This window comes from Panthera tigris, chromosome D2, assembly GCF_018350195.1.
Source record: "Panthera tigris isolate Pti1 chromosome D2, P.tigris_Pti1_mat1.1, whole genome shotgun sequence".
In the NCBI taxonomy this organism is placed as follows: Eukaryota; Metazoa; Chordata; class Mammalia; order Carnivora; family Felidae; genus Panthera; species Panthera tigris.
In genome coordinates, this window is record NC_056670.1 from 33,208,198 (window position 1) to 33,232,133 (window position 23,936).

Below are 23,936 nucleotides of genomic sequence, written 5' to 3' on the forward strand. Positions count from 1 at the left end.
ATGAGGTCAGTTTATAAAAATCAATTATAAGTGTGGTATATTTCTGTAATAGAATATTATCCAGCCATAGAAAGGAAAGAAGTACTAATACATGCTACACTGTGGATGAACCTTAAAAACAGGCTCAGTGAAAGAAGCCAGACACAAAAGGCTACATATTGTATGATTCCACTTATATGAAAGGTCCAGAAGATCAAATCCAGAGACAGAGAAAGTAGGTTAGTTGTGGCCATGGACTGGGTGGAGAGAGAAATGGAGAGTGATTGCTAATGGAGGCAGGATTTGTTTTTGGGGTAATGAAATGTTTTAAGATAAGGTTGCACAACTGTGGATATACCACAGACCATTGGAAGTATACCCCAAACTACTGACTTGCACACTTTGAAAGGCTGAATTCAATTGTGTATGAATTGTATCTAAATTTAAAAATCTGTATTTCTACACATTTGCACATGGACAATCTGAAAATGAAGGTAAAAAATAAATTCAATTCACATTAGAGCAAAAAGGATAAACTTAACAAAAGAAACACAAAACTTGTACACTGAAAATTGCAAAACGTTGCTGAGAAAATGACACATACATACATACATACATAAAATTCAGGTACATGGATTGGAACACTGAATATTAAGACCACGTTCTCTCCAAATTGATGTATATGATGTATACATACAATGCATTCCCTATCAAAATCCCTATGAGTTTTTGTAGAAACTGATTAAACTGGTACTAAGATTGACATGGAATTGTAAAGGGGCCAGATTAGTCTAAACAATTTTGAAACAGAAGAAGGAAGTTAGAGGACTTACACTGTCATATTTCAAAACTTAATAAAATGGTGCTATAATCAAAGTAGTGTGGTACTGACATAAGGATAGGCATAATGATCAGTGGGACAGAACTGATAATCCAGAAATAAACCCTTACATGTAGAGTCCATTGATTTTTGACAAAGGTGCCACAGCAATTTAATAGGAAAAGAGTATTTTTTCCCTATAAAAGTTGCTGAGACAATTGGCTATCCATATGCAAAAAAGATGAAGTTAAACTCAATTCACATCATATAGAAATTTTACTCAAAATTAACTATAAATTTAAATGTAAGAGCAAAAACTGTCAATTTTTTAGGAAAAAATGTGAGAAAACCTGCAAGATAATACGCAGATATGACATACCAGAAGCATAAACCTAAAAAAAATGGATAAATTTGATTCCATTAAACTTAAAAATCTTTTGAACTTCCAAATATACCATCAAGAAAATGAAAGGACAATCACAGACAGGGAGAAAATATTTGCACCACTACATATATCTGACAAAGGACTTGTATCCGAAACTTAAAATTCCATATTAAGAAGACAAACCAGTTTTTAAAAATGGGCAAAAGACTTGAACACTCCATGAAAGAAGATATATGTCCAAGTAGCATATAGAAAGATGTTTAATACTAATCATCAGAGAAATTCCAATTTAAACTGTCATGATACACCATGTCACACTCACTAAAACTGCTAAAACTAAAACTAAATACCTAGTTTTAGCCAGGACGTGGAGTGAAATTTAATGCTCACACATTTTCGGTGGCAGTGCTAAATTGTATGTATGTATGTATATGTATGTGCATATATATGTATGTGTGTGTATGTTGTGTGTATACATACACACATACACTCTGCAAAATAGCTTAACATTAAACGTTATACTCCTTTTAAGATCCAGCAATTCTGCAATGTATTTATCTGAAAGAAATAAAAATATATGTCCAGAAAAAGACATACATAAATGTTCATATCAGATTTACTCATAATAAATAATGCAAATGTTCCTCAAAAGGAGAATGGATAAATTGCAGCATATTCTTACAATGAAATTCTTCTCAGCAATATAATGTAATGAACACTAACACATACAACAACATAGATGAACCTCAAAAAAATTCTGCTGAGTGAAGGAAGCTAAACGCAGAAAAGTACACCCTGCATGATCCTATTTATACAAAGTTCTAGGGGCACCAAGGTGGCTCAGTTGATTAAACATCTGACTCTTGGTTTCAGCTCAGGTCATGATCTCACGGTATGTGAGTTGAAGCCCTGTGTTGGGCTCTGTGCTGCCAGTGCAGAGCCTGCTTGGAATTCTCTCTCCCTCCCTCTCTCTCTCTGCCCCTCCCCCACTCACACTGCCTCTGTCTCTCTCAAAATAAATAAATAAACTTTAATTAAAAAAAACCTAATTTGTAGTGATAGAAATCAGATCAGTGGTGTCCTGGCATGGGGAACGGGAGACTCCCAACTGTAAAGTGGAATGAGGGTATATTGTGACAGAGTGACAGAAATGTTATAAATCTGGAAGGGAATGGTGGTTAGTATGATTAATACATTTCTCAGATCTCCTTGTGCTGTATATACTTGAAATGTTATTGTACACACTCCTCAATAAGCTTATTAAGCTTATTAAATACTCAAAGAATTAAGTGATAAGATAGCATCCATTAAAATTATTGGGTTTTAAATCAAGGCAGGTACAGATTTTAAGAACAGACAGATATGAAGATCCAGTTTAAAATCCTGGAAATGAATAGCACTTGAAATATGTCAATAGATACAGTAAACTGCACACAGAGTGAAACAGAACTGTAGTGAACAGAATGATAGAGCTAAGAAAATCACCTCAAATTAGAGAGATAAATTTAGGCATTGAAAATTTGAAGAGTAGTTATGAACACGAAAGCTGGATTAAGATGCTACAGTATATGTCTAATGGAAGTTTTAGAAAGAGAATGGAAAGAGGTAGTATTGAAAGTAATAATTACTGAATTTTTTTAAGAATCGAAGAAAGATAACAGTCTGCATGTTGAAAAGTATATCAACTGAGGGACAAAACAAGAACGAAAAACCTCTTCAGAGAAACTGCTGATAATCAAAGATAAAAAGAGAAACATTAAAAACTATTAGGAAAGACATTCCACATGTTATGGAGTAAAAATCAGACTTATAACAGATAGCTCACAATTAACGAATGCTAGATAATAATGATATTATATCTTTAAAGTACTACGGAAAACAAGAGATATATTCAGTGTATGTCAAGTATATATACATGAACGATATATCTCTTCTAGATGATAAATAAGAAGATATACAAATATATGAAATAAATATATGAAGGCAAAATTGGGGTGTCTGGGTGGCTCAGTCAGTTAAGCGTCCAACTTCGGCTCAGGTTATGATCCCACCGTTCATGAGTTCTAGCCCCACATCGGGCTCTTTGCTGACTGCTTCGAGCCTGGAGCCTGCTTCGGATTCTGTGTCTCCCCCTCTCTCAGCCCCTCTCCTGCTCGCACTCTGCCTCTCTCTCTCTCAAAAATAAATAAACATTAAAAAAATTTTTTAAATAGTGAAGGCAAAATAAAGACATTTTAAACATCTATAGAATAAGAGTTTCCCATCCATATATACACACTGAGGGAACCATTAAAGGATAGATTATACCAAGAAGAAAAAGCCAGAAGAAAGGAATGCAATACATGAAGCAACAGAAAGCAAAGTAATTGGCAAAGCATACTGGCAAAATAAAACAAATGACAACATTTTATGTGTTAAAAATAACACAATACTAAAATTCAAAATAAAAACATGAAAAATACTTAGAGGGAAGTTAAATCATATCAAAGTCCTTTTTAGAAAAATGTGTTTTACATAATTGGATTGTCATTCATTGTCAAAGTGATGAAAGATGCCTGAAGCCCCTATGTCCCTTTCTGTTCCAGTTAATACTCTAATCCTATAAACTGGAGTAGGGACAGTTTACACTAGAAAGATGGCTTACTGGGCCCTGTCTAGATAGGTGGCATCAAACTTAAAATTGCAACTCACACTAAGACACGTAGTTGACATTATGACTCATGGTGTGTACATAAAACAGAAGACAAAGTTCTATAAAGTAATAACCTGTATATGAGTGATACTATGATATTTTACATTCTATCTACTTTATTCTATTTTAGTTTTTTGGGTATTATTTAATAACATTTTATATTGATTTCATGATCCACATGGTCCTAAAGCTTGAGAAAGCACTGGTAAGAAGGTTTCCTGAGAAGTCCTAAGTGTTTACCTTTCCTACTTTAAAGATATCTGATACTAAGTCTGAAATTAGGTCAAAATAAAAAGTTAAACCAAAAAAGATATGGTACAGATTCATTACTTAGTATAAAGACTATTGATATCTTCTCAGTTAAGGATATCTTATTTGATGAATGTTCACTATTATCACTAGTATCATCCTTTCTATCACCCAGAATAGAGGCTTAGATTCATCTTCATTAACCATCTCTCTCATCAAATCTGTCATCAAATTCCGTGGATTCTATCCTCACACAACATGTTTCCTATCTTTGTTCCCCTATTTAAAAAAAAATTTTTTTTTAAGTTTATTTATTTTTGAGAGAGAGAGAGAGAGGGAGCTCACGCACAAGTGGGGGAGGGGCAGAGAGAGAGGGAAACACAGAAACCAAAGCAGGTTCCAGGCTCCGAGCTGTCAGCACAGAGCCCGATGCAGGTCTCGAACCCACGAACTGTGAGATCATGACCTGAGCCTAAGTCTGGCGCTTAACTGACTGAGCCACTCAGGCATCCCTTTGTTCCCCTATTTTTAAAAATGGACACATAACTTATTAGTTTTAGCTATATAGTATAATGATTTGATATATGTGTATATATGGCAAAATGATCAAAGTTCTTGCTTTGTTTCAGTGGAGGCCAGAAATGCTAAAAACAAACTAACTTTCTACTTTGTTAGAAAAATAAAGGAGTATGGGGCAGAGTTAAGATGGAAGAGGTGCTGGGGCGCCTGGGTGGCTCAGTTGGTTGAGCAACCGACTAAGGCTCAGGTTGTGATCTCGAGGTACATGGGTTTGAGCCCTGTATCAGGCTCTGTGCTGACAGCTCAGAGCCTGGAGCCTGATTCGGATTCTGTGTTCCCTCTCTCTCTGCCCCTCCCCACTCATGCTCTGTCTCTCTCTGTCTCAGAAATAAATAAACATTAAAAAAAATTTTTTTAAAGATGGAAGAGGTGTAGGGGGACTGGGATTTTCCCTGTCCCTCAAACACAGCTGTATTGAGGTCAGATCACTTGGAACACCCAGGAAATCAATCTGTGGAGTGGCAGATGGGTCCCTACAGTTGGAGGGAGACAGCTTGGCAGGATTGAGGTACATGTATGTGATTAGGGGGAGATAAAATGGCAAAGGCACGGAGGGGAGGGAACCCTTTCAGTGCAGAGACAAAAAGAGACAGGTCTTCAAAAAGTATCAAGTTAGCACATGAGAAAAACCTCTCCAGACCATGGACTCTCGACCATGGACGAGAAATGGGGAGATTGCCAGTTTGTATTTTGCAAACAGCCTTAGGAGCTGAAATGTGAAGGTTTCAAATGTGCGTGACTTTCTCCAGAGCAAAGCCACGGTGCATGCTACTGGGGAGAAGGCAGTCGGGCTCCAGCACTGTAGCAATCTCAGGGGTGCACTGGGAGAGAACAGTCCCCTTCCTGGAGTACTTTGGGAAGAGGGTTTATTGTCTCCCCAAAGACAAAAGACCCTGCAGGTGCCAGCCAGAGGCCTTTTATCCGCAGGGTGGAGTGGCACTACTCCAGAACAGGATCCACAGGATGCGGGGTCCTTTAAGACATTGGGTTTTGAATCTAGCCGAGCAGCTAGAAGCCTTGAGAGAACTGTGGAGCAGGGCAAGCTGACCACCTGTGCTATTGGGTGAGGGCTGCCTGACAGAAAAATCTGTTCAGGGAGGGAAAGGAGGAGAGATTGGGTGTTGCCATTTTTTCTCCCCAACACCAACATGGCAGGACTTCAGAGAGCAGCACAGCTGCCCCCATTGGAGGTGGGACCCATTTACACCAAACTGCTCCCCTCTGTGCCTGGCAACTGCTTATCTACTGGAGCAAGGCTGACTCTGAGCCAATGCAGGCGGCCTCTCCTCTAGACCAGTACAGCCACCAGTCCCAGGCACCAACAGATGACTGTTTTTTTAACTCTTTTCCTCCCTTCCTCTCCCCTCCCTTCCTTTCCTTTCCTTTCCTTTCCTTTCCTTTCCTTTCCTTTCCTCTTTCTACCCTCTTCTTTTGGAATCAGGCTCATAGTTTCTGATTTGTCTTTGGTCATTTATAGATATACATATATTTTTTCAATTAGGCATTTTTATTCTATTCATTTTACACCTTTTCTATTTCTCTTCTTCTTTATTTTCCTTTCTCTTTCTCTGAATTTAGCCTGATAGTTTTTTGATTCCCTGTTTGGTCTTCATTTCTCACTTTCATTTTTTTTCTTTTTATGGGATCAGGCTTCCTCCCCACTCCTTTCCCTTTTCTCCAGGGTTACTTCAACAAACAAATCAAAGCACACCTTGGCTGAAGGTCCAAACACTCCACCACTAAAAGTAAGGAGGAGCTTTGCAGAGGACTGACCAGTGGGATAGAGCAGCCAAAACACAACAGAGTGCATATAATGTATACCAAAAACAATTCCTAAAGCGCCAACCCTGGACAGTGTATGACCCCTTTTTAATATAGAAGTACTCACAGATGCAGTAATAACAAACTATTAAAACCCACAAAAAGCAGAAACTAGCCAAAATGAGAAAACAGAGGAATTCTCCCAAAAAAGAAAACTCAGGAAGAAATCACAGCCAGAGAATTGCTCAAAACAGTTATAAACAATATATCTGAACAAGAATTTAGAATAACAGTCATAAGACTAATAACTGGGCTTGAAAAAAGCATAGAAGACACTAGAGAATCTCTTTGTACAGAGATCACAGGCCTAGGAACTCGTCCTGATGAATTAAAAAATGCTACAACTGAGATGCAAAATAAACTAGATACAGTGACAGTGAGGATGGAAGAAGCAGAGGAGAGAATAGGTGAAATAGAAGATAAAATCGGAAAATAATGAAGCTGAAAAAAAGAAGGAAAGGAAATTACCAGATCATGAGGGGAGAATTAGAGAACTAAGTGATTCCATGAAACAAAACAATATCCACATCATAGGAGTTCCAGAAGAAGAAGAGAGAGAAAGGGGAAGAAATTTTATCTGAATAAATTATAGCTGAGAACTTCTCTAATCTGGGGAAGGAAACAGGCATCCAAGTCTGAGAGGCACAGAGAACTCCTTCAAAATCAATAAAAACAGGTCAACACCATGACATATCATAGTGAAACTGGCAAAACACAAACATAAAGAGAATTCTGAAAGCAGCTAGGGACAAATGGGCCTTAAGTTACGGGCATAGGCACATAAGGTTAGTAGCAGACCTATCCACTGAAACTTGGCAGGCCAGAAGCGAGTGGCAGGAAATATTCAATGTGATGAACAGGAAAACTATGCAGCCAAGAATCTTTTATCCAGCAAGGCTGTCTTCAGAATAGGAGAGATAAAGACTTTCCCAGACAAACAAAAACCAAAAGAGTTCATGACCATTAAACCAGCCCTGCAAGAGATTCTAGGGGTACTCTGTGAGTGGAAAGCAGCAAAGACTACAAAGGACCAAAGACATCACAACAAACATGAAATCTACAGATAACACCATGGCATTAAATTCATACCTTTCAATAATCACTCTGAATGTAAATGGACTAAATGCCCCAATCAAAAGACACAGAGTATCAGAAGGGATAAATAATAAGATCCATCTATATTCTGCCTACAAGAGACTCATTTTAAACCAGAAGACACCTGCACATTGTGAGGGGATGGAGAACCATCTATCATGCTAACGATGTCAGAAGAAAGCTGGAGTAGCCATACTTACATCAGACAAACTACATTTTAAAACAAAGACTGTACCAAGAGATGAAGAAGGGCATTATATCATAATTAAGGGGTCTATCCATCAAGAAGAGCTAACAATTGTAAATATTTATGCCTCCAACGTGGAAGAACTCAAATATATAAATCAATTAATCACAAATATAAGCAAACTTTTGGATAATAATGCCATAATTATAGGGGACTTTAATACTCCACTTACAACAATGGACAGATAACCTAGGCAGAAAATCAATCAAGGAAACAATGGCTCTGAATGACACATTGGACCAGATAGACTGAACACATATATTCAGAACGTTTCATCCTACAGCAGCAGAATACATATTCTTCTTGAACGCACATGGAACATTATCCAAAATAGATCACATACTGGTCACAAAATAGCCCTCAACACGTACAAAAAGATTGAGATCATACCATGCATATTTTCAGATCACAATGCTATGAAACTTTGAAATCAACCACAAGTAAAAATTTGGAAAACCCCAAATACATTGAGGGTAAACAGTATCCCACCAAAGAACCAATGGGTCAACCAGGAAATTAAATAAGAAATTTAAAAATGTATGGAAGCAAATGAAAATGAAACATGATCGTCCAATCATTTGGGATGCAGCAAAGGCAGTCCTAAGAGGAAGATACATTGCAATTCGGGCCTATCTCAAGAAGTAAGAAAGGCCCCAAATATACAACCTAACCTTACACCTAAAGGAGCTAGAAAAGGAGCAGCAAATATAGCCCAAAGCCAGCAGAAGAAGGGAAATAAAGATTAGAGCAGAAATAAATGATATAGAACAGTAGAACAGATCAGTGAAACTAAGAGCTGATTTTTTGAAAGAATAAACAAAACTGATAAGCCCCTAGCCAGACTACTCAAAAAGAAAAGAGAGGACCCAAATAGATAAAGTCACAAATGAAAGAGGAGAGATCACAACCAATACCAGAGACATACAAACAATTCTAAGAGAATACTATGAAAAATTATATGCCAACATACTAGGCAATCTGAAAGAAATGGACAAATTCCTAGACACTCACACACTACCAAAACTCAAATGGGAAGAAATAGAAAATTTGAATAAACCTATAACCAGCAAAGAAATCTCAGTTATCAAAAGTCTCCCAACAAATAAGAGCCCTGGAATTCTACCAAAAATTTAAAGCAGAGTTAATACCTGTTCTTCTCAAAATGTTCCAAAAAATAGAAATGGAAGGAAAGCTTCCAAACTCATTCTATGAAGCCAGCATTACCTTGATTCCAAAACCAGACAAAGACTCCACTAAAAAGGAGAATTACAGGCCAATATACCTGATGAACCTAGATGCAAAAATCCTCAATAAGATACTAGCAAATCGAAGTCAACAATACATTAAAAGCATTATTCACCATGATCAAGTGGGATTCATTCCTGGGCTGCAGGGCTGTTTCAGTATCAATGTGTTACACCACAAATCAATCAATGTGATACACCACATTAATAGAGGAAAGGATAAGAACCATATGATACTGTCAATAGATGCAAAAAAGCATTGGACAAAGTACAGCATCCTTTCTTGATAAAAACCCTCAAGAAAGTCGGAATGGAAGAAACATATCTTAACATCATAAAAGCCATATATGAAAGGCCCATAGGTAATATAATCTACAATGGGGAAAAACTGAGAGCTTTCCCCCTAAGATCAGGAACATGACAGAGATGTCCATTCTCACCACTGTTGTTCAACATAGTGTTGGAAGTCCTAGCCTCAACAGTCAGACAACAAAACAAAATTAAATGCATCCAAATTGGCAAAGAAGAAGTCAAACTTTCACTCTTTGCAGATGACATGATATTCTATATGGAAGACCCAAAAGACTCCACCAAAAAACTGCTAGAGCTGATACATGAATTCAGTAAAGCCACAGGATATAAAATCAATGTACAGAAATTGGTTGCATTTCTATACACCAATAATGAAGCAACAGAAAGAGATATCAAGGAATTGGTCCCATTTACACCAAAAACCATAAGATACTTAGGAATAAAACTAACCAAAGAGGTAAGATATCTGTACACTGAAAACTATAGAAAGCTTATGAAACAAATTGAAAAAGACACAAAGAAATGGAAAAACATTCCATGCTCATGGATTGGAAGAACAAATATTGTTAAAATATTGATACTACTGAAAGCAATCTACACATTCAATGCAAACCTTATCAAAATAACACAGCATTCTTCACAGAGCTAGAACAAACAATTCTAAAATTTGTATGGTACCACAAAAGAACCTGAATAGCCAAAGTAATGTTGAAAAAGAAAACCAAAGCTAGAGGTATCACAATCCTGGACTTTAACCTGTATTACAAACTTGTAATCATCAAGACAGTATGGTACTGACACAAAAACAGACACATAGATCAATGGAACAAAATAGAGAACATAGAAATGGACCCACAAATATATGGCCAACTAATCTTTGACAAAGCAGTAAAGAGTATCCAATGGGAAAAAGACAGTCTCTTTAGCAAATGGTGATGGGAGAACTGGATAGCAACATGCAGAAGAATGAACCTGGACCACTTTCTTACACCATACACAAAAATAAACTCAAAATGGGTAAAAGACCTAAATTTGAGACAGAAAACCATCAAAATCCTACAGGAGAAAACAGGCAGCAACCTCTCTGACCTAGGCCACAACAACTTCATACTTGACATGTCTCCAGAGGCAAGGGAAATAAAAGCAAAAATGAATTATTTGGACCTCCTTAAGATAAAAAGCTTCTACACAGCAAGGGAGACAATTAACAAAACTAAAAGGCAACCAATAGAATGGGAGAATATATTTGCAAATGACATATCAGATAAAGGGTTAGTATCCCAAATATATAAAGAACTTATCAAACTCAACACCCCAAAACCAAATAATCCAGTGAAGAAATGGGCAGAAGACATGAATAGACATTTCTCCAAAGAAGATATCCAGACGGCAAACAGACACATGAAAAGATGTTCAACATCACTCGTCATCAGGGAATTACAAATCAAAACCACAACGAGATACCACCTCACACCTGTCAGAATGGCTAAAATTAACAACTCAGGCAACAACAGATGTTGGCAAGGTAGTGGAGAAAGAGGAACTCTTTTGCTCTGCTGGTGGGAATGCAAAGTGGTGTAGGCACTCTGGAAAACAGTATGGGGTCTCCTCAAAAAATTAAAAATAGAATTACCTAATGACCCAGCAATTGCACTACTAGGAATTTAACCAAAGGATACAAAAATGCTGAATCAAAGGGGCACATGCACCCCAATGTTTATAGCAGTGCTATCAACAATAGCCAAAGTATGGAAAGAGCCCAAATGTCCATCGATGGATGAATGGATAAAGAAGATATAGTATGTATACACAATGGAATAATGCTGGGCAATGAAAAAGAATGAAATCTTGCCATTTGCAACAATGTGGGTGAAACTGGAGGATATTATGCTAAACGAAATAAGTCAGTCAGAGAAAGATATCATATGATTTCACTCATATATGGAATTTGAGAAACTCAACAGATGAACATAGGGGAAAGGAAAGAAAAATAAGATAAAAACAGAGAGGAAGGCAAAGCATAGAGAGTCTTAAATACAGAGGACAAACTGAGGGTTGCTGGAGAGGGGTTGGAGGGTTGGGTTAAATGGGTGATGGGCATTAAGGAGGGCACTTTTCAGGATGAGCAATGGGTGTCATATGTAAGAGATGAATCACTGGGTTCTACTTCTGAAGCCAAGAATATACTGTATGTTAAATAACTTGAAAATAAATAAAAATTTAAAAAAATTAAAAAATGAAGTATGGATGCTAAAATTTTAACTACTAGTAGAATATAAACATAATGAATAACTTCCAAATTAATAGAGGAAACAAGAAAAAATGTAACAGAAGAAAAAGAAAATAAAAAACACAAGAAAAAGGTTAAATACAAACACAAAACAAATGGTAGCTATAAGTCTAAATATTGCACATTATAATAAGTATAAGTGGATACAATTTACCTATTAAGAAAAGACAGACTCTGAAATTGGATTTTAAAATTCTAGCTACATGCTATTTAAATAAACATTTCAAAAACAGAATGACACCCAGATATTAAGGGATGGGAAAAGTTATAATAGGCAAATACTAACAACAAGAAGAGTTGACATAATAGCATTTAAGCAGATAAATATTTAATAGAAAAAAATTTGCCAAGAAATAGCCTCTTTTAAAAAAATGTTTATTTTTGAGAGAGAGAGAGAAAGAGAGAAGCCGATGTGGAGTTTGAACTCAGGAACTGAGAGATCATGACCTGAGCCAAAGTCGAACCCTTAGCCGACTGAGCCACCCAGGCGCCCCTATTTTGTTTTTTAAGTTTATTTATTTATTTTGAGAGAGACAGAGCGCGAGTGGGGAAGGGGCAGAGAGGGAGAGAGAGAATCCCAATCAGGCTCCAGGCTGCCAGCAAAGAGCCTGATGTGGGGCTTGAGCTCACGAAACTGCGAGATCATGACCTGAGCCAAAACCAGGAGTCAGACGCTTAACTGACTGAGCCACCCAGGCACACCATGATTTTCTTTTCTTTTTTTAAAAAAAAGAAAATTTTTTTAAATGTTTATTTATTTTTTGGGAGAGACAGAGACATAATGCGAGTGGGTTAGGGGTAGAGAGAGAGGGAGACATAGAATCCAAAGCAGGTTCCAGGCTCTGAACTGTCAGCACAGAGCCGACGCGGGGGTCAAACTCACGAGCTGTGAGATCATGACCTGAGCCGAAGTCAGACGCTCAACTGACAGCCACCCAGGCGCCCCCACCATGATTTTCTTAATAACCTTTTCTTTAGCTTTATTGTAAGAATACAGTATGCAATACATATATAAAATATGGGTTATTGTTAAAGCTTCCAGTCAGTTGTAAGCTATTAGTACTTAGGTTTTTGGAGAGCCAAATGTTATATATGGATTTTTGACTGTGTGTGGCGGGGGGGAAAGGGGGCACATGGGGGCGGAGGGTCAGCATCCCTAAGGCCGCATGTATAGGATTAACTGTCTATCTTCAGCTCTAAAAAAATACTGGAACCAAGCAACTATACTAAAATTAGCAATCATTATATTAGGTAGAATTATTGGTAATTTTAATTTATTCTTCATGTTTTTCTGGATCTTTCAAAATGATTGCAATAAACATAGTATTTTTATAATGAAGAAAATGTTACTTTAAAAAAGTAGGTATTTCTATAAATTTTGTTTACATAGGAATAGGAAGGAAGTCTGAATATTATAAGATGAAAATTCACTAAATTTTTTAATGGAAATTCAACAGTATTTCAAATGGACTAAATTTTAAATTTGATTGCTTTCAAACTTTAGGACTTTAAAAGCTCACCTAAATATTTAGGGGTGATATTTTCTTCCAGGAGCTTGATCAAAATGCCACTGAAAAGGTCCAGGCAATGTTCACAGCCATTGACGAGCTCTTGTATGAGCAGAAGTTGAGTGTGCATACTAAGAGTCTACAGGAAGAGTGCCAACAATGGATATGCAGCTTTCCTCACCTCAGGTATTAAAGCCCTAGATCTGGCTTGTATTCATGGCTAATACTAAAATTTGAAAAGCAGATATCTAGGGGCGCCTGGATTGCTCAGTTGGCTGTGTCCGATTCTTGATTTCGGCTCAGATCATGATCTCAGGTTGGGGGATCGAGCTCCACGTCAGGCTCCACACTGAGCATAGAGTCTCCTTAAGACTTTCTCCCTCTGCCCCTCTTCCTCACTGTCTTCTCTGTCTCTCTAAAATAAAAAAAAAAAAATTAAAAAATAATTTTAAAAAAGCAGATATCCAAAAAAAGCTTGTATTCTGAAATCTTTATGGACTTGGTTTTAATGAATGTAAATAAGGCCATATGGTATAAAGACTGCACTGAGAGAAAACTGAAGTTGATGGAAGTTTCTTAGAGTGTTCATAACTACCACCATGTTGTCCTAATTGAGAAAAACAGTTCCTTTACCTGTAGCTGAGATCTATGCATTGTGGCTGTCCAAAGAGCTCTTCTTTGGAGCAAGAGGGTCAGAAAATGTATTTGTTTACACTGTTGTCTACAAGAAAATTCTTACACAAATTTAAAAGCAGACATAAGCTGTTAGGAAGCTTCCCTCACTTACTTCCCTTACTTCCTTTACTTATATAGTAAGTATAGTAACTATAGTAAGTTACTATACTTACTACTTAAAATTTATACCTAAAATTTATATAGCATCATGTTCTTAAGAATATAATTTATAGTTTTCACTAATTTGGCTTGGCTTTCATCCATTTTAGCAGATTTAATGAAGATTATTGTAGAGGATGGAGGGAAAATTACAAATTTTTGCTCAGTTTCCTTGGATTTTTTCAGCAGTGTGAGGCTATAGCTTTATCTTTTCCATCTCTATTCTGTGGAAGAAAGCTATAACCTGTAATAAGATTCTGGATTCACATTTTTCTCTTAAGAATCATTCTTAATCAGTAGCGTACTAAGTATGCACTGGACTTTTATAGAGAGCCATCATATTTGTTCCAAGAATATCTACATTTTGTATGTATGCCAGGTGAACGTGCTTGATTGTCTCTTTACGTTGTTCATTTTGAAGGATCCTGGGTAGGCAGATAATCACTCCAAGCGAAGGATATGGACTATATCCTAGATCCCCTTCTGTTGTTTCAGTTTCACATGAGACAACACTTTCTCAAGAAAGAGATTCTACTATGTAAGTATTTCTAATATGTAAGTATTTATGTATCCAAAGTGTTATATTCTGCCAGTTATACTAGGGGATTAAAAAACTTATGTTTTACTTGATGGTATTTAATAAAGCACAGAAAATGCTGTTAAGATTGACCACAGTTTTTATGCATAGAGAATTTTATTATATAATTTTTTTGTTCAAAAAGTAAGTCATTCCCTAGGGTTTAAGGATACTTTTGTTATTCAGATATATCTCTATCTCTATCTCTATCTCTGTCTCTGTCTATGTCTCTATCTCTATGTCTCTATCTCTATCTCTATATATTTATAGATACAGGCATTTCCTTCTTGAAATAAAGTGTAGATAGACTGGTTTCAGGAGATTTAGGAGTTTGAGAAACACACTTTAAAGATTTTTTGAAAAAATACTGAAAAAGTAATTTTTCTTAAACATATAATACTAATTACAACTTAATTTCTTTACAGAAGTTAAACTGCTATTAGTTTATTAACTTAAAATGGGTAATTAGTATATTTAAAATAGCTAAATTCTTTTGAACACCTCAAACTCTTTAAACAACAGCAAAACAAACCAAAATAGGATTGTTCCACTCTCTTACATCATACACAAAAATACATTCAAAATGGATGAAAGACCTGTGAGACTTGAAACCATAAAAATCCTAGAGAACACAGGCAGTAACCTCTTTGACATTGGCTGTAGCAACTTCTTTCTAGATATATCTCCTGAGGTATGGAAAACAAAAGCAAAAATAAACTATTTTATTTCATCAAAATAGAAAGTTTCCGCACAGTGAAGGAAACAAATCAACAAAACTAAAAGGCAACCTATGGAATGGGAGAAATTTGGAAATATTTCCAAATATTTTAAATATTCTTCTTAAATATTTGCACATATTTCCAAAATGTGTTCAAGTCAGATTTTCCCACTAGCCTTGCTGAAAAGTGCCACAGGTTTATTCTTTTTTTTTTCCATTAAAAAATACTTAAGGTACAAAATTATAAAGAATATCACAAAATATACATTGGTTATATTTAATATTTCATTAAACAGAGCCATTTAAAAAAACTGTACTGCTCAGATTTGACTGGTTTTCTCCAAAGTAAAGATTCTGAACTGAATGAGTCATCATATATTCATTGAATACCTGGGTAGGAAGAGAAATTTAAATATAAATAAGAGAAGATCCCTGCCCTTAAGGCATATGCATTTTGAACTATGATGGAGTTACTGAAATAAGCATATTATCTCCTGAGGTACATGAAAGTTGTAATTATTAATATTCTTAATTTTTTCATCAATTTTTTTATTGAAAGAGACTTAAATATAAAATACTGGTATCAGGTGTACATCATAGTGATTCAGCAATTATATAAATTACAAAATGCTTACCACAATAAGTATAGTTACTATCTGCCACCAAAGTTACTACAATATTATTGATTATATTCCCTATGCCATACTTCTCATTCCTGTGACTTATTTATTTTATAACTGGCAGTCTGTACCTCTTAATACCCTTCACCTATTTTGCCAACCCTCCAATCCCTATTCCCTTTAGCAATCACCAGTTTGTCCTCTGTATTTATGAATCTATTTGTTTTGTTTTGTTTATTCCTTTTTCTTGGTTTTTAGATTCCATGTTTAAGGTAAATCATATGGTATTTGTCTTTTCCTGTCTTATTTCAATTAGCGTTATATGCCCTATGTCCATCCATGTTGTAGCAAATGTCAAGTTCCAACCTTTCTCATGGCTGAGTAATACTCCATTGTATATACATACCACATCTTCTTTATCCATGAATCTATCTGTGGACACTTAAGTTGCTTTCATATCTTAGCTACTGTAAATAATGCTGCAATAAACATAGGAGTGCATGTATCTTTTCAAATTAATGTTTTTATTTTCTTCAGGTGGAATTCAGTGGTGGAATTACTGGGTCATATAGTATTTCTATTTTTAATTTTTGAGGAACCATAGTGGCTGCACCAATTTACATTCCCACCAATAGTGCATGAGGGTTCCCTTTTCTCCATATCCTTTCCCATATTTGTTATTTCTTGTCTTTTTGATACTAGCCATTCTGACTGGTTATTCTTAAATATTTTTAAACTTATCTCATAGCCTTAGCTGTTGCATCTGAAAAGACAGCAAATAGTATTTGATACTGCACAGTACACCTAGGCAGAGTAGGTCTATGGCTAGTGTTTATTCTTTCTGTTCTGAGAAACAATAGGTATTAAGACTATGAATAGACTGGGGAGATGTCAGCAGGGCAAGGGATTTTGAGCTGAAACTTGTATGACTGAATTGCTGTAGGAACTGTTTATGTTATATACAATTAATAATTGCTTTTTCCTCTCCCAGATTTGGTATTAGGGGAAAGAAGTTACATTTTTCATCTTCTTATGCTCACAAAGCATCTCCCATTGCCAAATCCCCTAGTGTGTATTCTATGGAAAGAGAGGAGGAAGACTGTATAATCTCTGAAGGAATAATAGAGGAATACCTAGCATTCGACCACACTGATATGTGAGTGTTAAGTATTTTAAGCTTTTTACTCCCCCCCTATTTTGTGTATTAATATCTATTTTTTTCTAATGTTTATTTTTGAGAGAGCATGAGTGGGGGAGGGTCAGAGAGAGAGGGAGACACAGAATCGGAAGCAGGTTCCAGGCTCTGAGCTGTCAGCACAGAGCCTGACAAAGGTCTCAAACTCACAAGCTGTGAGATCATGACCTAAGCCAAAGTCGGATGCTTAACTGACTGAGCCACCCAGGCACCCCTCTATTTTTTCTAAAGTATACTACTCAGGGACACCTGGTGACTCAGTCCATTGAGTGTCTGACTCTTGATTTTGGCTCAGGTCATGATCCCAGGGTTGTGGGATTGAGCCCTGCATTGGGTTCTGTGTTGAGTGTGGAGCCTGCTTGAGGTTCTCTTTCTCTTTCTCTCTCTCTCTCTCTCTCTCTCTCTCTCTCTCCCTCCCTCCCTCCCTCTGCTCCTCCTCTCCCCCACTCATGCTTGCTCTCTCGCTAAAAATGGATTGAAAAAATAATAAAATCTACTACTCAGAACCGCTCCCCCAAGACAGAAAAAAAACACAACCAAACAAAATATATTCATCTTACTCTAAATCCAGTACTCTCTTCACTATCCTATGCTACCCTTCTGAAACATTAACCTCTTAAGCTATTCCTCCAAGCCTTTAAAAGTTCCAGAGCGCAACAAGTGGGAGAGAGGCAAAGAAGGAGGGAGAGAGAGAGAAATCCCAAGCAGGTTCCACACTGTCCACTCAAAGCCTGATGTGGGGCTCAAATTCATGAACCGTGAGATCATGACCTGAGACCAAGTCGGACGCTTAACCAACTGAGCCACCCAGACGCCCCAAAAGAAAATGGATTTTAAATAAAGGAAATAAAATTCAATCTCATTCACAATTAGCAGTGCAAATTAAAACTATAACAAGATACTATTTTATCTGTCAGACTGGCAGAGAAAACAAAGAAGTTTGATAATTCCTTGAATGGAAAAAAGGCACATTTTTTCAACACTGAAGATTATCTCTCTTTAGAGGAAAGTGGGAAATATCTTTCCATTTTAAATGTATATACCATTTCACTCAATAATTCTATTTATAGGAATTTATCCTACAGATATAATACCCATGTAGCCAAAGAACTACATACAAGAATATTAAATGTCCTACTGACTATAAGAACAAAAGCCTGGTTGATCAATAACTGGATAGTTAGATATACTATGATACATCCAGTAGAATTCTCTGCAGCTATTTTTTCAGAGGCGTATTCATATGTATTAATAGAGATGGAGGGCCAGATACATTTTTAAATAAAAGGCCACAATGCAGTGCAGTGTATAACGTAACTATTTCCCTGGACCAATGTATGATGTTTGCTTCTGGGAATGGTGCCTGGGAGACAGAAATGTAAACTTATTTTTCACTACATAAATACATTTCCTTCTGTAGAATGTGAATTTTTTTTCATCATATGAAAGTGTTATCTCCTATAAAAAGAAACATAAATTTAAATACAATTAATACTAAATCAGCCTTCTCCCCAACTTAATGCCATGCCAGCTCTTCCTTGGGAAAGAAGTAAAGAGTCTTTAGCTGCCCTGCATAAACCTCTTAGCATCCTTCTTTCCTAGTTAGAGCTTCTTATTTAATTCTTGACACCTCTGCTACCCCAGGGATAATTTTCACGGGAGAGGCCGTAAGATATTTCTTCATAGCCCAAGTGTTTCAGAATTTGCTTTGTGTTAATTTATAATACGTCTATCATAGGTAAGCATATCTGTCAGCTAGATCTTTGCCCCCCAAATACTGGGGCTATTGGTACCCCCTTCCAGAGAAGAGACAGACTTGGCTGAGTTTCTGGACTACAGATAGCTACATGGTCTCCAAAAAGGCCTCACAGTAGCTTCTTGTGCTGGTGGGCTCCCCTCCTTTCCCTTTCCAGCCAAATGCCAATTGTTTGTTTGGATTAATAAAAGTACACTATTTCTCTAATGAATCACTGCCTCAAATAACTATGTGACACGGTCACATGCCCATCATTAAATGGTACATGAATAGTAATCTAAATGTTATCCAGTCACAACAAAAAGGTTATTTCTGTATGCTTGTCATAGCTTATTGCTCAACTGAAATGTTCACTGTTCAAAGCTAAAAAATACACAATGAGACCTCAGTCTTCTTTTTCTTATTCTTTTTTTTTTTTTTTTTTTGGCAGAGTAGTGGGGTGGGGTGGGAGTAAAAAGGGAAATTCAGTCTGTTTGAGAACTCCCTTAGGTCACAAGACAGTTTAACACATATGCTACATACATATACTGAGCTACATACATATACATGTGGGGAGGGGACACAAATCACGCTCCTGGAGAAGCACAAAACACAGTGGTGAACACTCAGTAAAGAATAACTAGGAAGTCTTATTTGCTTCTGTTACAGGGAAGAGGGGTTTCAAGGAAAGAAATTACACGCATCTCCAGAGAAACAGAAATTAGGGTACCCTCCCATTGCTCCATTTTACTGCATGAAAGAGGACGTCCTTGCTTATGTGTTTGACGACGTGTGGAGCAAAGTTCTGAGCTGTATGGAGCAGCTGACACGTAGTCATTGGGAGGGATTTGCTTCTGGTAAGGATCTTTGTGAAAACAACATAAAAAAATAATTATTTATGATTTCCAAACCCTGACTAGCCTTTCAGATTATATGTTTCATTACTGCAAAAGACTCACATTTGTATTTTCCACAGACATTAACAGATATTTAGACAATATTTGAAAATGAGTGGATGAGTAACAAGGCTATTCTATGATGACTATACTGTGTTTTATTTGAATATAATTATTTGTGAGAAAAAAGATGTGCAAGTGGCAAATACATTTTTTAAACTGCTCTACTTAAGAATAAGCGATTATACAATAAACCATTCATATTTAAAATGTAAATTGGTCAATTGACCTATGTATACATGAAACCACAAAACAGTCAATATAATATATATAATACCTTTGTAATCCCTTTCTGCCCCTGCCTGACCCCCAATCGCCACGTGCTTTTTCACTATAGTTTAGTTTTTATTTTGTAGAGTTTCATATAAATGGAATCAGGGTATTTCCTTTTTGTAAGCTTCCTTCATTCAGCATGATCATTTTGAAATTCATCTATGTAAATGTGTGCGTCAGCAATTTATTCCCAAGAAGTGTTCCACTGTTGCACAATTTGTTTATCCATTTACCTGTTCATGGACATTTGGGTTCTTTTCAATTCGGGACTATAATATGCAAAGCTATTATGCACATTACTATGCAAGAATTTTTTGCACATACATTTCCTTTTCTCTTAGGTAAATTTCTAGGAGTGGAATGGTTTGATTATATGGTTAAATGTATATTTAGCTTTTTAAGAATTATTTTGTTTTTCTGTATTGCACAAAAAACTATCACAAACTTATCAGTTTCAAACAACGTACATTTTTTATCTCACAGATTTGTGGGTCAGAAGACCAGGAATGGCTTAGCTAGTTCTCTACTTAGGATCTCACAAAGCTGTGATCAAGGTGTTGGCCACAGCTAGGCTCTCATGTAGAGGCTCACTTAGGAACAGAAACACTTCCCCTTTTGTGTGTTCTTAGAAGTATCGAGTTTCTTGTAACTGTAGGAGTCACAGCAGCTTTCTTCTTCAAAGCCAGCAAGAAAGGCTGAGAGCTAGTCAGCAAAACAGAAGCTTATATAATGTAACATATTCATGGAAGTGACATCTCATCACTTTTACCATCTTCTGTTGGTCTGGAGTAAGTCACACTCAAAGGGAGATTCTACAAAGATGTGAACACCGGGGTGCCTGGGTGGTTCAGTAGGTTAAGCTTCTGACTTCAGCTCAGGTCATGATCTTGCGGTCTGTGGGTTCGAGCCCCACATCAGGCTCTATGCTGACAGCTCAGAGCTTGGAGCCTGCTTCGGATTCTGTGTCTCCCTCTCTCTCTGCCCCTCCCCCTCTCATGTTCTGACTCTGTCTCAAAAATATATAAAAACTAAAAAAAAAAAAAAAAATGTGAACACCAAGAGGTAAGAGTTTGTCCATTACAAAGAGTTTGTCCACAAAGCTTAGAGTTTGTCCATTACAATTCTCCCACTTGCCCCTAATGATTCCTGTGCTCCCACATGCAAAATACACTAAATTCCCAAGAGACTTATTATAGCATAGCTCAGAAGTTCAAAATACTATCATCTAAATTAGGTCTTGGTATGAATAAACTTCCCATGAATGGATATAATACATTAAGTAAAGTTACTGGGGCCCAATTCTCTTCCATCTATATATCTGTGAAACTAAAGGCTATATACATAGGAATATAAACATCTAACTATATAATCCAACCAACCATCCCTGTCATAGAGAAAAGTCGCCTTACCCCAACACACCCATCATACAATAGTGGACCAGGGAAAGGATAACAGACATTCTAGATAAGGGAGGGGGGTGGGCAGAAATGAAAGGTTAAGTGGCACGTGGGTGGCTCAATCACTTAAGTGTCTGACTCTTGATTTCGGCTCAGGTCATGATCTCATGGTTCATGAGATCGAGCCCAATGTCGGGCTCTGTGCTGACAGTGCAGATCCTGCTTGGGATTCTCCCTCTCTCTCCCTCTGCTCCCTACCCTACTCACAGTCTCTCTCTCTCAAAATAAACACTAAAAAAAAAGAATGGAAGGTTAAAAAAAAAAAAGGTTTATAGTAATTCTGAAGTCCAGTTGGGAAAATACTGGGAGTTCTAGTCCTAGAAATAGCTCTCTGTTCCAACCTCTGGCCTCTTGGTTTTGCCCTCTGAATCATCCTTCCTTTTTCACATGTGTGAAAGCTGAGTAGTTTTATTAGACTGCTCCCTGGTAGTAGAATTTTGAGGGTCTGACAGCCTTCTTTCATTTAAACTCTTTCGCCATCTAGAGATACAAAATTTTCAAAGTTATAAAGTCCTGGTTTCTTTACATTTAATATTTTTTTCCATCAGTTTCTCTTTCTCATCTCATGTTTTATTGTATAAGTAGCAGGAAAAAAATCAGGCCTCACTTTCAATAACTTTGATTGGAACTCTTCTTAGCTATACATCCAGAACCATCACTTTAAGTCCTGCCTTCCACATGACCACAGGAGACCATTACACTAAACATTCTTCCACTAAATAACAAGCACCTCCTTCTTCCAGTTTTTAATAACATGTTCCTCATTTCCTTCTGAACCCTCCAATAGAGCATCCTCCAAATCCAAATTTCTAAGTCTGTTCAAGGCAATTTATGTTTTCTCTATCATGTTTCTCAAAATTCTTCTATCAATGAATAATCAAAAATGAAATTAAGAAAACAGTTCATTTATAATAGCATCAAAGAGAATAAAATACTTAGAAATAAACTTAACCAAGAAAGTGTAAGACTTTTACACTGAAAACTACAAGACATTATTGTAAGAAAATAGGGAAGACCTAAAGAATTGGAAAGTCTTCCTGTGTTTTATGGATTAGAAGACTTAATATTGTTAAGTGGCAATATTCCCCAAACAGATTTGAGTGAATGTCCAAAATAATATTAAAAAAGAACAAAGTATGAGGCTTCACATTTCCTGATTTTAAAACTTAGTGCAAAGGTACATTAACCAAAACAGTGTGGTACTGACATAAGAATCGACATATAGATCAACAGAATAGCATCAAGAGTCTAGAAATAAACCCTCACATATACAGCCAATTGATTTTCAACAAGCGTGCCAAGACCATTCAATGGGAGAATAGTCTCTTCAACAAATGGTGCTAAAACTGGATAACCACATGAAAAAGAATGAATTTGGACCCTTCTTTCACACTACATACAAAGTATCAGCTCAAAATGGATCACAAGCATACATTTAAGAACTAAAACTATAAAACTCTTAGAAGAAAACATAAGAGTAAATCTTAATGAGGTTGGATTTAGCAATGGATTCTCAGATATGACACCAAGACCACAAGCAACAAAAAAATCAATAGACTGGATTTTATCCAAAAAAAAAAAAAAAAAAAAAAAAATCTATGTATCAAAAGATATTATCAAGAAAGTGAAAAGACAACCTACAGAATGGAAGAATATATATGCAAATCATACACCTGATAAGATTCTAGCATCCACAATATGTAAAGTACAATTCAACAACAAAGGGACAAACAACTCAACTTAAAAATGGGCAAACAACTTGAATAGGTATTTATCCAAAGAAGATACACACATGGCCAGTAAGCATATGAAAAGACGTTCAACATCCTTATTCATTAGGGAAATACAAACCAACACCAAAATCACAATGATGGCTACCCACTATGATGGCTACATTAAAAAAAAAAAAAGAAGAAGAAGACAATAACAAGTATTGGTGAGTATGTGGAGAAACTGAAACACTCATACATTGCTGTGGTAAGGTAGAAGGGTGTGGCTACCATGTAAACAGTTTGGTAGTTCCTCAAAAACTTAAACATAAGATTGCCGTATGACCAGCAATTCCACTCAAAGTATATAACCAAGAGAACTGAAACCTTTTCTGCAAAAAAGCCTGTGTATGATTGTTCATAGCAGCATTTTCATAATAGTCAAAAAGTTAGAATTGACGCAAATGTTCATCAGCTATGAATGGAGAAACAAAATTTGGTATATACATATGTTATGGACTGAATTGTGTCCTCCTCAAAATTTATATGTTGAAGACCTAATCCCCAGTGTGAATGTTTGGAGGTGGGGCTTTTAGGAAGGTAATTAAGGTTAAATGAAGTCATAAGCATGGGGACCTAAT

At 36.4% G+C, this 23,936-nt stretch overlaps 1 protein-coding gene across 6 annotated transcripts in view; it reads left to right on the plus strand.

Moving 5' to 3' along the window:
• FAM149B1 (family with sequence similarity 149 member B1) overlaps positions 1-23,936 on the plus strand; it is an 83,433-nt gene that overhangs the window by 18,805 nt on the left and 40,692 nt on the right. For 4 of the 6 annotated variants that reach the window (XM_042960527.1, XM_042960528.1, XM_042960529.1 and 1 more), the window contains exons 4-7: positions 13,265-13,407; positions 14,477-14,593; positions 16,962-17,126; positions 19,570-19,757. In XM_042960527.1, the coding sequence (XP_042816461.1) occupies positions 13,265-13,407; positions 14,477-14,593; positions 16,962-17,126; positions 19,570-19,757 (613 nt within the window). Of the gene's footprint in view, positions 1-13,245; positions 13,408-14,476; positions 14,594-16,961; positions 17,127-19,569; positions 19,758-23,936 lie in introns of all 6 variants that reach the window. The other 2 variants (XM_042960531.1, XM_042960530.1) reach the window with 1 other exon arrangement.